General features: G+C 44.9%; 1 protein-coding gene across 17 annotated transcripts in view; it reads left to right on the top strand.

Annotated features, from left to right (window-relative positions):
- Positions 1–15,007, top strand: part of MICAL3 (microtubule associated monooxygenase, calponin and LIM domain containing 3) — a 233,191-nt gene that overhangs the window by 118,634 nt on the left and 99,550 nt on the right. For all 17 annotated transcript variants that reach the window (XM_055126758.1, XM_055126755.1, XM_055126746.1 and 14 more), the window contains exons 11-16: positions 410–503; positions 4,720–4,867; positions 9,124–9,320; positions 12,041–12,153; positions 12,986–13,048; positions 14,226–14,399. In XM_055126758.1, coding sequence (XP_054982733.1) covers positions 410–503; positions 4,720–4,867; positions 9,124–9,320; positions 12,041–12,153; positions 12,986–13,048; positions 14,226–14,399 — 789 coding nt within the window. The remainder of the gene's footprint in view (positions 1–409; positions 504–4,719; positions 4,868–9,123; positions 9,321–12,040; positions 12,154–12,985; positions 13,049–14,225; positions 14,400–15,007) is intronic.

The raw sequence follows: 15,007 nt of genomic DNA, 5'->3' as shown, positions 1-15,007 counted from the left end.
AAGTAGCTCATTTTACCACAAGTTTTTAGAGTTAGTATATGTTTGTTTATATGTAACCCCAACATATTCCAGTAAAAATTTAAAGGGCAGCGTCATAAATTCTGCTATTTAGTGGCAATATAATACATGTGGAAGTCACATTTCGCACATAGTATACAAGTGGTTTTTGTCTGCAGTATTTAATTTGATTTGGAGTTATGGGCTAAAATCTTGGATTTATCATTTTTGTCGCTTTGAGCCTTTACTGTCCAATCAGTAGGTGGGAAGTATTATCTTAAGCCAATTCTGAGGCATCTATTTAGATTATGAAATATCTGCTGAGTCTTATCCAGACCTTCAGCTCATCTTATTCTTAGGTAGGAATTTGTTACTTGATTTTCCCTCTTCATGGCTTTTCAACTTTCTTTAGGTACGCCATTTGTATGATACTGGAGAAACAAGTATTCATTTGGAAATTGAGAACCTAGTAAATTCTCGAACCACCCCGAAGTTGACTCGCAATGGTGAGTTCTAGTAATGTCTTTTGGAACTGCAGGTATTCTGCTTACATAAGTCTACTAACACCTCAAGCTAGTATTTTGGTGAGTATTGTCAATGCTAGAGGTCATCAACCCAAGGTGCCTGTCCTAAACGGACATTTGGTAACATCTAGAGACAATATTTTTTGTCCAGATTGGGAGAGATAGCTACTGGCACCTAGGCGTGTTGCTAAACTTACTAGCAAGTCAGTCCCCAAAAATACAAGCAGTTTTGTAGTTAATAAACTTACTAGCCAAAATCAGTCCCCCGAAATACTAGCATTGTTGAAGTTAATAAACTTAATACCCCAGACTAGTCCCCCAAAATGCTAGCAATGTTGAAATTGAGAAACCTTGGTCTAAGTTATGCGGGTCTAAATCAGGTAGGACAGACCCAGATTCTGTTAAGAGAGAGGCACGTGCATAAGCACACACATGCCACAAAGTGTGCTGCTACGACACTGCCCAGATACAGAAAAAAGAAGAAAAAAATTAAGGCCATTTCTGATTTTGTGTGCTTTGAAGAGGCCCGGAAGATTTTTAAGGAGTGACATAAATATACCAGAATATATGCTTAAAATGGAATAGAGAAGGGAAAGAAAGATTTGAATCTGGTATTGATGCTGGGACGGGAGAAGGGAGAAGGTAGTGGAGTATAGTTAGAAGAACTCTGACTTTGGGGACCACTTGTGAAGTATGTGACCTTGAAAAGGTTATTTGGCATCTCTGACTTTTTGGATTCTTTGTCTATGGAATGAGCATAACTGAGACCTACTTCACATTATGATCATGAGGATTCTGTTACATAGAGTTTTCCTTACAATGCTGGGATATCTGAGTGATCAGAAATGACAGCCATTGTGTTATTCCATTATTTTGTAAGAAAGAATATTAAGGAACCAAGATGGATAGACATTGACAGCTTGGCTGCCGTTTGGTCAGAAGAAAGGTATTTGAGGGTGGTGCCACCATTGATCTGTAGAAGGAAATGAAGGGGTATAGGAGTGGTTGATGTTTACTTTGACCATTTTGAAATGGATCTGCTGCTAGGATGTCAAAGCAGACAGTGACCAACAAGCAGCTGGACACATTCTCATTATTCTCTGATACTATCTTGGGATGTGTCTGTTGTTCCTACTTTAAATTTTTTCTTGTCTCTGTTTTTGGGCAACAACCTGGCAGTGCTCAGGTCTTCTCCTGACACTATGCTCAGGGATCACTCCTGGCCAGTTGGGAGAATATAGGGGGTGCCAGAAATTAAACCCAGGTCAACCGCATACACAGCAAGCACCTTCCCTGCTGCACTGTCTCTCCGGACCCTGACTGAAAAAAAGCCTGAAACACTGTAGTCCGGTCTCAACATCTGCAAATAAACAGATCGGTGTACTCTAACAGGGGAAGAGCCAGGATCACAGAGGACTTGGGGTGTTGGTGACAGAAATGTAAGTGGAACTTAGAGGATCAGGATTATTGTGATAGGCAGTTTTTATTCTCTTATGTTCACAAGTCTCTAAATAACTTTGTACAAGACAAAACAGACTTCCTTGAACACAGACTTGAGATCACCAGTTTTTCTAAATGCTCCGTATCAGAGGGCTGGAGAGCACAGCGTGTAGGGCACTTGCCTTGCCTTGCACGCGGCCAACCCGGGTTCAATTCCCAACATCCCATATGGTCTCCCAAGCACCGCCAGGAGTAATTCCTGAGTGCATGAGCCAGGAGTAACCACAGAGCATTGTCGGGTGTGACCCAAAAAGCAAAAAAAAAAAAAACCCAAAAAACAAATGCTCTGTATCAGAGTTGTTCTTTTTTTATTTTAGGGGTTGGAGGCTTGGGACACATTCCAAGTAATCTCAGGGCTCATGCCTGACTCTGCTCAGGAATCAGTCCTAGCAGTGCTAGAGAACCATATGGTGCCTGGTATCGAACCCAGGTCAGCTGCATGAAAGGCAAACTCTTTATTCCTATGCTATCTCTCCAGCCCTCAAAGTTCTTCTGATATAATTAAGAAAAACATAATTTGGGAGCTATAGAGATAGTACAGGGTTTAAGGTCCTTGCCTTACATGCAGCCAACCCCGGCTTAATTCCTGGTACATAGTTTGATTCCTGTACGTAGTTCCCTGAGCATCATGAAGTTTGCCCCAAACCACTCCCCACCCCCCAAATAAATAAAATAACATAGGCTTTTTTGGTGGGTAATGTAGGCAAGTTCTCTCTCAGACAGACCCAGTGAGCCCATGGGCTACTCCAAGCAATACTCAGCAGCTAAGCTGGATGGTCAGTTGTGAGAATCCAGCAGTACTCAAGGGCCATCAGCATTACCCTTATTGGAGATCATGTGGTGCTAGCAATAAAACTGAGGTCCCAAAGCATATTACTCCTGTTTCCTCTATTAGCTCCCCACCCCATCCCCAATGCAATTTTTAAAGACTGTTTATATTTTAGAATAAATATCAGTGTACTGGAATACATCCAGGTACCTGCATATTCAGGTTTTCAATGTGTAGTATTTTGTGATTCAGTGTGCCAACAGAAGGGATTTTTTTCTGGTCTGGGGTCCTTATAAGAACAAGCTTTGTTTTGTATTTATTTGTTTGGGAGGGGGCCCGTACCTAGTGGTGCTCAGGGCTTACTCATGGCTCTGCATTAGGGATCACTCCTGGTGGACTGAAGGGACCATATCGGGGGCTGGGCATGTAACCCAGGTATGGCACATGGAAGGCAAGCACTATCCCCACTGAATTGTCTCTGGCCTCATGTTTGCTATTGATCTAATGTTTTACTAGTAGCGCTGTAGCACTGTCGTCCTGTTGTTCATTGATTTGCTGGAGCGGTCACCAGTAACGTCTCCATTGTGAGACTTGTTACTGTTTTTGACATATTGAATATGCCACAGGTAGCTTGTGGGCGGGATACTCTTGATAGCTTGCTGGGCTCTCCGAGAGGGACGGAGGAATCGAATCTGGGTCGGCTGCGTACAAGGCAAACACCCTACCTGCTGTGCTATCAAATGGAACCTTTTTAAATCTAATATTCCCAGTGTAACTTTGAAGGAAAGGAAATTCTTCAGCCTACTAACAAGCAGCTCTCCAGGGACGTCTTAGGATTACTGCAAAAAAGATGCTCATCCACCTCAGCAGGATGGAAAAGTACTTTGGCACACTGGGCTTCAGACAGAAGTAGGGCACCTTCGCCCCCGGGTGCAACTTACCAATCTGCTTAGAGTCTCGGTGAATTGATCATTGCTTATTTACCTTAAATTCTAATCAAGATGCCAGTTACAGTGCACACATTTAAATATCAATGACAATTTTGATCCGAATTTGAGAAGTTTTCCAAGCCAGATGTGTATACTACAGGAAGGATCCTAGGGCTCAGTGATAATGATACAGAGGAAGGGGAAGGGTGGGGCACTAGGGGAACTAGTTAATCCAATTGGTCGTTTTAAATCTTGCCCACTGAAAAGGTATTCAGTATGAATAGACAGTGAGAATGGGAGCCCTGGGCCAGGCAGCTAGCTCTTTGTGTCTTTACACCTGGACAGACAGCAGGCATCTTATCCACGTGCCCATGGACCACAGGGAGCCACTAGGGTACAGTCCTGGAGAGGTGCCCCGGCAGTGGGACATAGATGACGGCTCCAGCTGGTTTCAGGTTAGCATGGAGATAGGGTAGAGAAGTAGGAAAAGATCAGGTCCTTATGCACCGTAGGCATCGAGATTAGAGACAGGGCAGTGAGGGATTCGGACCCATCTACTTGAACTGTACAATAAACTCGAGCTCCCTAAGCATCTGAATTTTGTGTTCTTTCATACAATGCTCAAGAACCCACAGATTTATCAGGAATAAATGAGCTTTCGCTCCAATAGTTTGGGTGCATGCCTAGCACAGGCCCAATGCAGGTTTGATTCCCAGCAGCAGATGGTCCCCGGAGTACCCAGGCTGTAACCCTGATGGCCTCTGGGTGCTGCTTGGCCAGGCCCTGCGAGCCTGAGCAGCATCGAACTCTCAGAGCCTCACACTGAAATGATGTTGTGTTTGGCTGAGAGTCACTGGTGGGGCCCCAGGATCTGAGCACCATTTGGGAGCCCCCAACCCAAAAGAAGGGGGATCCTCTGTCAAAGCTACTAGGCAATTGCATTATCAGTAATAATTTTTTAACTTAAAATTTATTCATTCACTTATTTTTGGTCATTTAGAGTCTGTAGCTCGTTCAAGCAAACTGCTGGGTTGGTGCCAGAGGCAAACAGATGGCTATGCAGGGGTCAACGTGACAGATCTCACCATGTCTTGGAAAAGTGGCCTGGCGCTATGTGCAATTATCCACAGATACCGCCCCGACCTGATGTAAGTCATAATCGCACTTGGTGTTATGTTTGGTAATGAAAAATTATTCAATAGTGCCTTGCTATCTCAAAGCCAAACTTTGTACTTTTTACCTCAAATTATTCTCATTATAAGATATTTTCTCTAGAAGGCAGTGATTCATTTTTATTTCATTGTATTTAAAATTCCTGTCAAGCATGATGTAACTCAACCCAGGAATGGTATTAGCTTTGTTTTTCAGATCACATTATTCAGAAGGGTAAAAATTGATTTGAACACCTATCTGGTGCTGTTGGCTCTACACAGAGGAAAGCTCTGAAGTGCTGGCCCACGGCGAGCTTCTCGTGCCAGCCTGCCATCTCTTGAGTGCAGCTGGCACAAGAAAAACCTGGCTGGCAGATATGCCTGTACTGAAGAAAGCAAAAGCAAGGAATAGTTGCCTGGTATAAGATGGTTATTTTGTGTTGCCACTTTATTAGGAAGCGCCCTATCCACTGTGCTATCTCTCCAGCCCCAGGAACTGCACTTTTTGTAGACGTACTCCCATCTCCCATCCATGAAACTCAGTTGTTCTTACCCACCTATCCATCTCTCAGCCCCTGTCTACCTTAGGGTGGGCCTGGAACATTTCCCCCATAGACTTTTTTACCATGGAAGCCCAACAGAAGCATTCAGAAACACAGCATTTTGAATTATTTTGGCTGCCTGTCCATTTATTGTTGGGGCTAATTAAGAGCTCAGTTTTTTTGTGCTTGTTTTGTTTTAATAACTGTTTAAGGAATCCTAAAAAACATAGTTTATATTTATATTTGGTTGTAAGTTAATGAGGCAGTAGCTAGTTAAAAAAAAAAATACACAACAACCTGTGGTTTATAAGAAGGAGTATTTCCAATTTCCTTGGAAAAAGGTAAGCGGCCTTTGTTTTACTGGAATTGGTACACTGATATAAAAAGGTTAAAAACCACTGGTCTATTGCAGTTCTTTGTTTGTGTGTAATGTAGGGGTGCTGCCCCAGCAGTGCTCAGCCTAGTGGGTGCTCATGTCTGGTAGTGCCCCGGGACTACACCAGGCAGTACTTGGGGAGCCATATGGTACCAGGGATCAAACTCAGGGCCTCAACCATACTTGACTGTTGGAGCCACATCCCAGCCCCTTCTTCAGTGGTTTTAAACAGCCAATTGTGACTTTAGACTGGTGGTAGCCCATGGGTATACTTTGTCTAGGTCTCACAGAGGTGGATGAAAAGGTGGAAATAAGGCAACTTAAAACATTTGCGCTTAATGGCACAGGGTGTGTGTGTGTGTGTGTGTGTGTGTGTGTGTGTGTGTGTGTGTGTGTGTGTGTGTGTGTGTGTGTGTGTGTGTGTGTGTGTGTGTGTGTGTGTGTGTATTCTACAGGGGGAGACTTGGGCCACAACCTGGTGATACTCCATGCTGTCCCTGCCTCTGTGCTCAGAAGTGACCCCTGTGGTGCTAGGGATTCATCTGGGTTTGGTTGGATGTATGTCTCTAGCCCTCACAGACATTTTTTTTTTATTTTATTTTATTGAACCACTGTGACAAAAGATACAAAGCTTTAAGTTTAAGTCTCAGTCATATAATAGAGAACTAACTATTATTCGGAATTTTCCCCCAACAATCAAACCTGCTGAAAAAGCATCATTTGATAGTTTGTTTTTCATGCTGAGAATGAAGATTATAGGAGCTCGTGCAGCTGCAACAGTGGCTGCGCAGTTTTGGATTTCTGTTGTTTTAGCTCAGTTTACAGTCTAGATGCATTTCTATAAGTCTCTGGGTGCCAAAGTAGGTTAGTAGAACCTCCCGGATCAGTCTTTAAGGAGCAGAGGGGCTGTGTCGTGTGCGGCTGCTCCGGATCTCATCTGGGCCGAGGGTGTGCCGGTAACACCCCCATCCCATGATCTCTTGCGAGCCACGTCACTACAAAGCGAGTACCTCTGGGTTGTGAGTCCTAGAAAATGGCGGACACCACGTGGGCGCTGGTACTGCTGCCACAGCTATCTTCCCCATAGAAAGAAAGCGCTGGAAGAGAAAATCCTTCCCCGTCCTCGGGTGGCATGGGGTCATAACTAAGCTCATACTCTAGATGCATTTCTATAAGTCTCTGGGTGCCAAAATGGGTTAGTAGAACCTCCTGGATCAGAGTCTTTAAGGAGCAGAGGGGCCATGTCGTGCGCGGCTGCTCCGGATCTCATCTCACAGACGTATTTTAAAAGAAGCTTTAGAATTGCTTCTGTCCCAGAGGCATGCTCCACAGCTTGGAAGCTGACCTCACATGCTGGGGGAGATGGCATCTCAGATAGAGAAGGGAACACCAGCTAAAGTGTAGCGGAGGATCCACTCAGGATGGGAGAAGCGGGTTGAAAGCAGACTATAGATTGAACACAATAGCCACCCAGTATCTCCCTTCAAACCATAACACCCAAAAGGAGAGAGAGAACAATAAGGAATTCCCTGGGGGTGGGGGTGGGGAACCCTGGGGCCATCAATGGAGGAGAATGGGCACTGGTGGAGAGATGGGTACTCGAGTATTGTATAACTATAACGAAACTCTGTAACTGCACCCTCACGGTGACTCATTAATAAGAAAGAAAAAAGGGATGACAGTGATACAGTGATCATCACCAACAATCTTTATCAGAACTAATCACCTTTAGTGTATATTGTTTGGCTCATCAATAAAGTTGAATGTCTGTTGAAAATATATATATATATGTGTGTGTGTGTATATATATATATATATATATACATATATATATAAAATAAACTAAAAGAATTGCTTCTGTCCCAATGGGAAGGCAAAAAAGAAGGGAGTGAAAAGGAACATCAGGTGAGATGGACAAAACACACACCTGTGAGTGACGGAAGCCTGCTGGCTCCAGGAGTCTTGGCTCCCTTCCCCTTCCCCTCTTCTGCTCCCTTCCCCTGCCTCCCCCTCCCCCACCTATCCCCTTTCCTTCCCTCCCTTCCTTCTCATCTCCCCTCCCCTTCTCCAGGGAATTTTCTTTTTTTGCAGAACACAAAGCAGTGAGTAGGTACTTTGGAGCTGTTTAGATTACAGTGATTTCGTTCAGGGTGAAGCATCCATCATTTGATAGTCATAAACTGTATTATATATACACACCTCTCTGAGAGCCCGGCAAGCTACCGAGAGTATCCCACCCGCACGGGCAGAGCCTGGCAAGCTACCCGTGGTGTATTCAATATGCCAAAAACAGTAACGATAGTTCTTCATTCCCCTGACCTTGAAAGAGCCTCCAATAGTTGGGAAAGACAAGTAAGGAGAGGCTGCTAAAATCTCTGGGCTGGGAGGAACAGAGACGTTACTGGTGCCCACTCAAGTAAATCGACAAACAACGGGATTACAATGATACCGTGAAACTTCAGAGAAAAGGAATTTTAAAGAACCAAACACTGCCATGGAGTCATCACAAAATAAAGCCTGTTGAGTTCATTTAAAGAAGAATTTTGACTTGCTAGACTGAAAGAATCTTGAAACATAGTGGAGAATGTTTATTCATATGAATACTTGCTTAGACTCAGGACATTTAGCAGTGGAAAATCTTTTAAGAAAGATTTTGGAATTTCTCTTGTAATAGTATTCTGGGCAGGATTTGCCAGAGCTTATTTAATACATCAGCAGCTTGTCCAGTTCAGAGGGCACACAGGCCTGTGGTCGCAGACCTTTGCAGTCAGTCAGCCCCAAGAAAGGGTTCTGCCATTATTGAACTATAGTTTAGTACATACAGAGCACTCCCAAGGCACAGGAGAATACATGATTAAAATTGTTCCTATTTTTGAGCTTATTTTAGAATCTCGTTCTTGAGCTTCCACTTGAGGGGCAGGGATCACACTCATTGGTGCCCAGACCTAGCTTACTCCTGGCTCTCTCCTTAGGGGTCACTGCTGAGAGCTCAGAGGACCATATGTGGTACGGGAATCGATTCGGTAGGCCACATGTGAGACAAGCACTTTGTGCTGTTTCTTAGGCCCCTCATTTTAATTTATTAAAAATCATTTTTCAAGTTTTCTCATTTTTCTTTTTGTGTGTCGATCTTTAACAAATTTGCATTTTGGTAACTAAGGCGGCAGAGAATGGAGATAAACTAATTTGCTTTTAGATTTCAGGTACGCACCACTCCCAGATTTTAGCTAACAGATCAAGAGTGTCCGTTCATTCCATTTATTTCGTGATGTTGTGTTTTCTGATTTAGAGACAGGCAATCCATCTTGATACATTTTCTTCCTCATTTTTCTCAGAGATTTTGATTCTCTAGATGAGCAAAATGTGGAGATGAATAACCAGCTTGCCTTTGACATTGCGGAAAAGGAGCTGGGCATTTCTCCTATCATGACCGGCAAAGAGATGGCCTCGGTGGGGGAGCCTGACAAGCTGTCCATGGTGATGTACCTGACTCAGTTCTACGAGATGTTCAGAGACTCTCTCCCCTCCAGTGGTAAGAGCTGCAGGCACCGTGGAGAGGCTGCGCTGCGGCTTCTCCTTCTGGCACAAAAGATCTTTCCTTCTTTTGGTTTTAGTTTCTTTGTTTGGATTTGTTTTGCTTTGTTCTGGAGCCACAATTGGTGGTGTCTCCTGAAGAGCCCAGCTTCATGTTTGCAAGGCAAGTGCTTTAGCTCTCACCTTTCTTTTTTCTTTGCTTTTGGCAATGCACAGGGGTTACTCCCAGCTCTGTGCTCAAGGACTACTCCTGGCAATGCTTGGGGGACCATAGGGGACAACAAACACGAACCTGGGCCAGCTATGTGTAAGGCTAGAGTTGTACCAAACGCTGTCCTGTCACTCCAGCCCAGGCTCTCTCCTTTCCGAGCTCTCGCTCATCACTGCCACTGAATGCAAACCTGGGTTCATTCCTCCATTATTTTTCCTTTCTCTACTCGTGTGTTCTCAACCACTCCTTAATAAATCTATAAATCTGCCAAAGTTTATATTCAGATTTTTCTTTGATGATGATATCAGTTTCTTAGACCCTGGCTCTCAGAACCAGCCTGTAAGTTTGCCTCTTCTTTTCCCTGTGTTGTTGCTGTTATGATGTTGGTTGTGCACTGGTCACACATGCTTGGCTGTACTGCCAGAGCCACACTCAGCATGTGAGCAGTGCTGGGGACCAGGCTCATGCCTGCCTGCAAGGAGACATGCTGGAGATCCGCCCCAGTGTACCCCACATGTGAGGCAAGAGCTTCCCTGCCACGGAGCCATATCCCAGTGATGCTTGTGTCCTCTGCACCCTTATCCCCAGCTTCTGTCCCTGAGAATTCCCGGAGCTTTCACTCCTCATCTCTCGATCCCTGGCTTTTCTTCTCTGCATTGTTCAGCATGCTGGACTGATTTCCTTTTTCTTGAGATTCTCTCCCCACTCCTGAAACTTAATTCCCTCCCCCACCCCACAGGAGTACAGTTGATAATCCCATGCCCCAGTTTGTCTTGGTCCTCCCCACGAGGCCTGAGATGGAACCCTGGCTTTTTCACACAGGGGAGGCCTGGACTCTGCCACTGAGCCACGCCCCCCTGCCTGACCTCACCTCTTTCTCTTTCTCCAGTAACTGCCCTCTCCAGCATCTTTATTCTCTGACTATTTAGTGGTTCCACAGAACCTTTCCCTAGCCCTTGGCCTAATGCCTTAGTCTGCCATTGGGCTACAAAAATATGTTCGTGAGAAGTTCAGTGGGCTGAGAACACACTTTGCCAAGCAGGTGGCAAGGGTTCAATTTCCAGGCCTACGTGGTCCCCTAAAAAGTCTGCGAGTAGCCTCCCAGCACCACTGGGTGTGGCCTCGAATACCTCCCCCCCCCCCCCAAACATAAAGATTCCTTCTGTCTCTTGGAGGAAGCTTAGCATAATGCTTTAGAGTGGTATCAGACCCAGGTCTACACTCTTAATTGTTTGATCTTAGGCAAATTTCAAAATTTCCTGTGCCTCAGTTAACCTATCTGTTAAGAGGTCTAGATAGGCTCTGATATGCTGAGAAGAATGGCAGCAGAACACTTAATAAGTTGTTAGCAAGGTATTATTAGTTTCAGTTATTAATTTTTAAAAACACTGGTTTTGGTAGTAAAACATTGAAATCCACCAAATTTGTGGTCTTGTTCTCCATTATTTTCTATTCCACATACTCTTAGAAACATCTGTAACTTTTTTTTTTCATTAGACAGGTGTTTTATTGGGGGGTTTGGTGACAGTTTTGGTGCTTGGCCCAGGAGATGCAGCATTGCTGAGGTCACCAGTTCACCCTGTGTAGCTGGGCCCTTTGTTGCCAGAGCTTGGACCCGGACGCCCTGCACACTGGCATGTGCTTCAGCCCTTTGAACTCCCTCCCATAGATTCAGGGGGACAAAAGAGAGGTGGTATTTGTTGATTTTTTTGTTATTTGGGGATTTTTTGTTTGTGTTTTGGGGCCGCACCTGATAGTGCTCAGGGCTTATGCCTGGCTCTTCATTCAGTCAGGGGTCACTCCTGGTGGGCCCAGGGGACCATGTGGGATGCCAGGAATGGAACCCAGGTCAGCCGTGTGTAAGGGAAGTGCCCATGTATTTTGTTGTGGTTTTGGTTTTGGTTTTTGTCTGCACTTGGCTTTGCGTAGGGGCTACTGGCTTTGTGCTGGGGGTTGTGCCTAGCATTGCTCTAGCATACCATGCTGTGCTAAGGTTTGAACCAGGGTTGGCCATATGCAAAGCAAGTGCCTTAATTTCCTGTACTATCCTCTAAATGCATAGGAACCTGCCAACATTGACAGACCTATTTAGGGCATATCTGAGTGTGGTTGATGTGATATTTGGTGTTTCTGTGCATCCAGAACGGACACCTGGGTTGTGCGCCCCACTTCTTTCTGTACTTGAGATTTTGTCACTCAGGTTAGGCCTCATCATAGTGCTGTAAGTGACCATCACAGGTGGATGCCAACTTAGGAAAATGAGTGGCTTTTGTAATTAAATTAGGAGATGGAGCTGACCCTGGTTATGTGGATAGAAAAGAAGAGGCTCCATACCTAAGGGTGTGGGTTTTTTGTGGGGTTTCCTAATGACCTCTGTGCTTGTATTGGAGCTGATAAGTCTTTTGCCTATCAGGGGTTCTGTCAAACACCTGCAAGGGGTGTTTCTGGCCAGTACTTGGAGGCCTTTCCAGGCCAGAGCCATCCTGAACACTGCTTCCTGTTCACAGATGCCCTGGACTTGAATGCTGAGGAAAAAGCAGTCCTGATAGCCAGCACTAAGTCCCCCATTTCCTTCCTCAGCAAACTGGGACAGACAATCTCTCGGAAGCGTTCTCCTAAGGTAAAGGGAAGAGTTTGGGTTGTGAGAGGAAATTGACATAGAGTATTATATTAACTTCAGGTATACAGTATAAGGACTATATTTTCTGTATACTGTGAAATATTCATCACTGTAAATCTGGTTAAGATCCATCACCATACAGTTAATTTATTTTCTTGTGATGAGAACTTTCAAAATTTATCTAAAATACACTTTTTCATTTATGGGCTTTTTTGTTTTGGTTTGGTTTGGTTTTTTTTGGGTCACACCTGGCAATGCACAGGGGTTACTCCTGTCTCTGCACTCAGGAATTACCCCTGGCGGTGCTCAGGGGACCATATGGGGTGCTGGGATTCGAACCTGGGTCGGCCGTGTGCAAGGCAAACGTTCTACCCGCTGTGCTATTACTCCAGCCCCAGTTTCATTTATGTTTGATGAGCCTCTGGAGTGGTACTGAGGGTGGTCCGTGGGCCACCAGGGGGCAATTCTGTACCAGGACCTGAGGGTATGAAACTGCTTGGGCCCAAGGGTTCGGGGTCTGCCAGCACCTGCCTGGGTGTTCAGGGGCCTCTTACAGCTGGTGCAGTGGGTGTGGGGTGGGAAAGATGCAGTACGGGGCTCTAGCTTAGCTCCTGGTGCGTGTAAAGCTGAGCTCACCCCAACCCCAGCAGTCACTGTTTTGATTAGTGTTTTCTGTGGTGCTAGGGATTAAACCCAGCGCCTCACACATGCAGAGCAAGTGCTCTACTGCTGAGCCACATCCCTGACCCTTGAGCAGTTATTTTTATCAGTTGCAAGCTAATAGCTATTCTAGTGACTAGAATAATGTGATTTTCCTTATATCTTCAAATAGGATAAAAAGGAAAAGGACTTGGATGGTGCCGGAAAGAGGAGAAAGACTAGTCAATCAGAAGAGGTAAAGATTACCTGGGATTTGCTAGAATGATTTTTATTTTTTTAATTTTATTTTTTTAATAAGAATTTTATTTTATTGAATCACCATGTGGAAAATTACAATGCTTTCAGGCTTAAGTCTCAGTTATACAATGCTGAAACAACCATCCCTTCACCAGTGCCCATATCCCATCACAAAAAAAAAAAAAACCCACACAGTACATCCCAGGCCTCCCCACCTCCCCCCGCCTTGTAACTGCTAAGTTTCACTTTACTTTCTGTTTACTTTGGTTACATTCAATATTTCAACACAAACCTCACTATTATTGTTAGGAGTACCCCACTAGAGTTAGACCTGTTGTGAAGAGAAATGAGGTTTTGGATTTCTGTATTTTAGCAACTAAGTCCAGGGAGATTTCTTCCAGATAATGGATTATTGCAAGCTTGTAAACCCCATCTGTGGTCGTCATAATATGGCGGTCACCACGCCCTTCATCCCCAGAAAGGAAGAGGCGAGAGAGAGAAATACTTTTCCCCTCCTGGGTGGGCATGGGGCCACGGCTTAGTTCTCAGGCTGGAGACATTCTGCAAGGAGCTGCCCATGCCGAAAGTAGTTTAGCTGGGTCTGGATTCACGCTCGTGCAGCTGCGGAGAGGCCGCACACACGTGCGGCCCCCGGGATCACATCTCGGCAGCAGGAGGGGCCGGTGCCTCCCACTTAATTTTATATTTTATATTGAATTATTTCTTTTTGGCTTATTTCTTTCATTTCCATATTCGCACTCTGGGTCTTTTCATATGTGTCCCTTATGAGGATGTTTATGGGGAGATGTTCTTGCTGTGGGTTTTTGCCTGAAGTGAATCTTCCTGGTAGCAATTAAGGGAACATGCACATACCTGCGCTAGTGCTCTCATCTGTGCAGTTACGTATTGGCAAAGGGCAGTGGCTTCCCTGGAATAAAACGCTTTCAGCAAGTCTGAGTGCCTCTGTACCCTCCCATGCATGGGCCAAAGTCTTGTCAACTCTTGAGGTTAGAGTCTCAAAGAGCTGTGAGGCTCAACCTAAAGCAAAAATACCAGCCACTGTATTTAAAATATATTTAAAAAAAATAGCAGGCACTGACTGTTCTTTGAGGGATGGGTATTTGGAGAAGGGCACCTCTAACAGCGACCTGTTTCTGGTGGCTTGTATTCATCAGGAGGACACACCTCGGGCCTGCAGAGGAGGGAGGACCACTGTGGTGAGCACGCTGACCGATAGGCGCATGGATGTGGCCCTTGGCAACCAGAACAAAGTAAAGTACATGGCAACCCAGCTGCTGGCCAAATTCGAAGAGAATGCACCGCCACAGTCTGCTGGTGTGCGGAGACAGGTAAATCCCATCTCATGCCTTCGGGGAGATTCTTTTCAGTAGTTTGAGATAGGCTATGCCACAGACCCAAGTCTTAGGATGTGTCTGGTTGTCCCCTTTTCTGACTGGGGCAGAAAAGAGCATCCTAGGTCTGCTTTTGCCCTCCTCATTCAGGAATGAGGTTCTATGACAGAGACCAGTGGACGAATTTTTAAAATGTAAATCTCTATCTGTTTATGTGTGTTCACATACATACAGACAGCTTATTTGTCACAAAAGTGCATGCTTTGAGGGCTGGAGCAATAGCACAGCGGATAGGGCGTTTGCCTTGCACATGACCGACCCGGGTTCGATTCCCAGCATCCCATGTGGTCCCCCAACACCACCAGGAGTAATTCCTGAGTGCAGAGTCAGGAGTAATCCCTGTGCAACCCTGGGTGTGACCCAAAAATTAAAAATATGTATATAAAAAGTGCTTGCTTATGAGGAAAGTGCTAAAATGTCTGATAATCAGGCACCTATAGTTATGTTAATGTTTTGCAATATTTTTTTCTGATTTGTTTTTTGTTTTTTTATTTTGGGCACACTTGGCAGTGCTCAGGGATTACTTTTAACTCCACACTCAGCTC

This window comes from Sorex araneus, chromosome 2 (genome assembly GCF_027595985.1).
Source record: "Sorex araneus isolate mSorAra2 chromosome 2, mSorAra2.pri, whole genome shotgun sequence".
Lineage (NCBI taxonomy): Eukaryota > Metazoa > Chordata > Mammalia > Eulipotyphla > Soricidae > Sorex > Sorex araneus.
The sequence above is the reverse complement of the archived record's forward strand: the minus strand, read 5'-3'. Positions and strand labels throughout refer to the sequence as shown.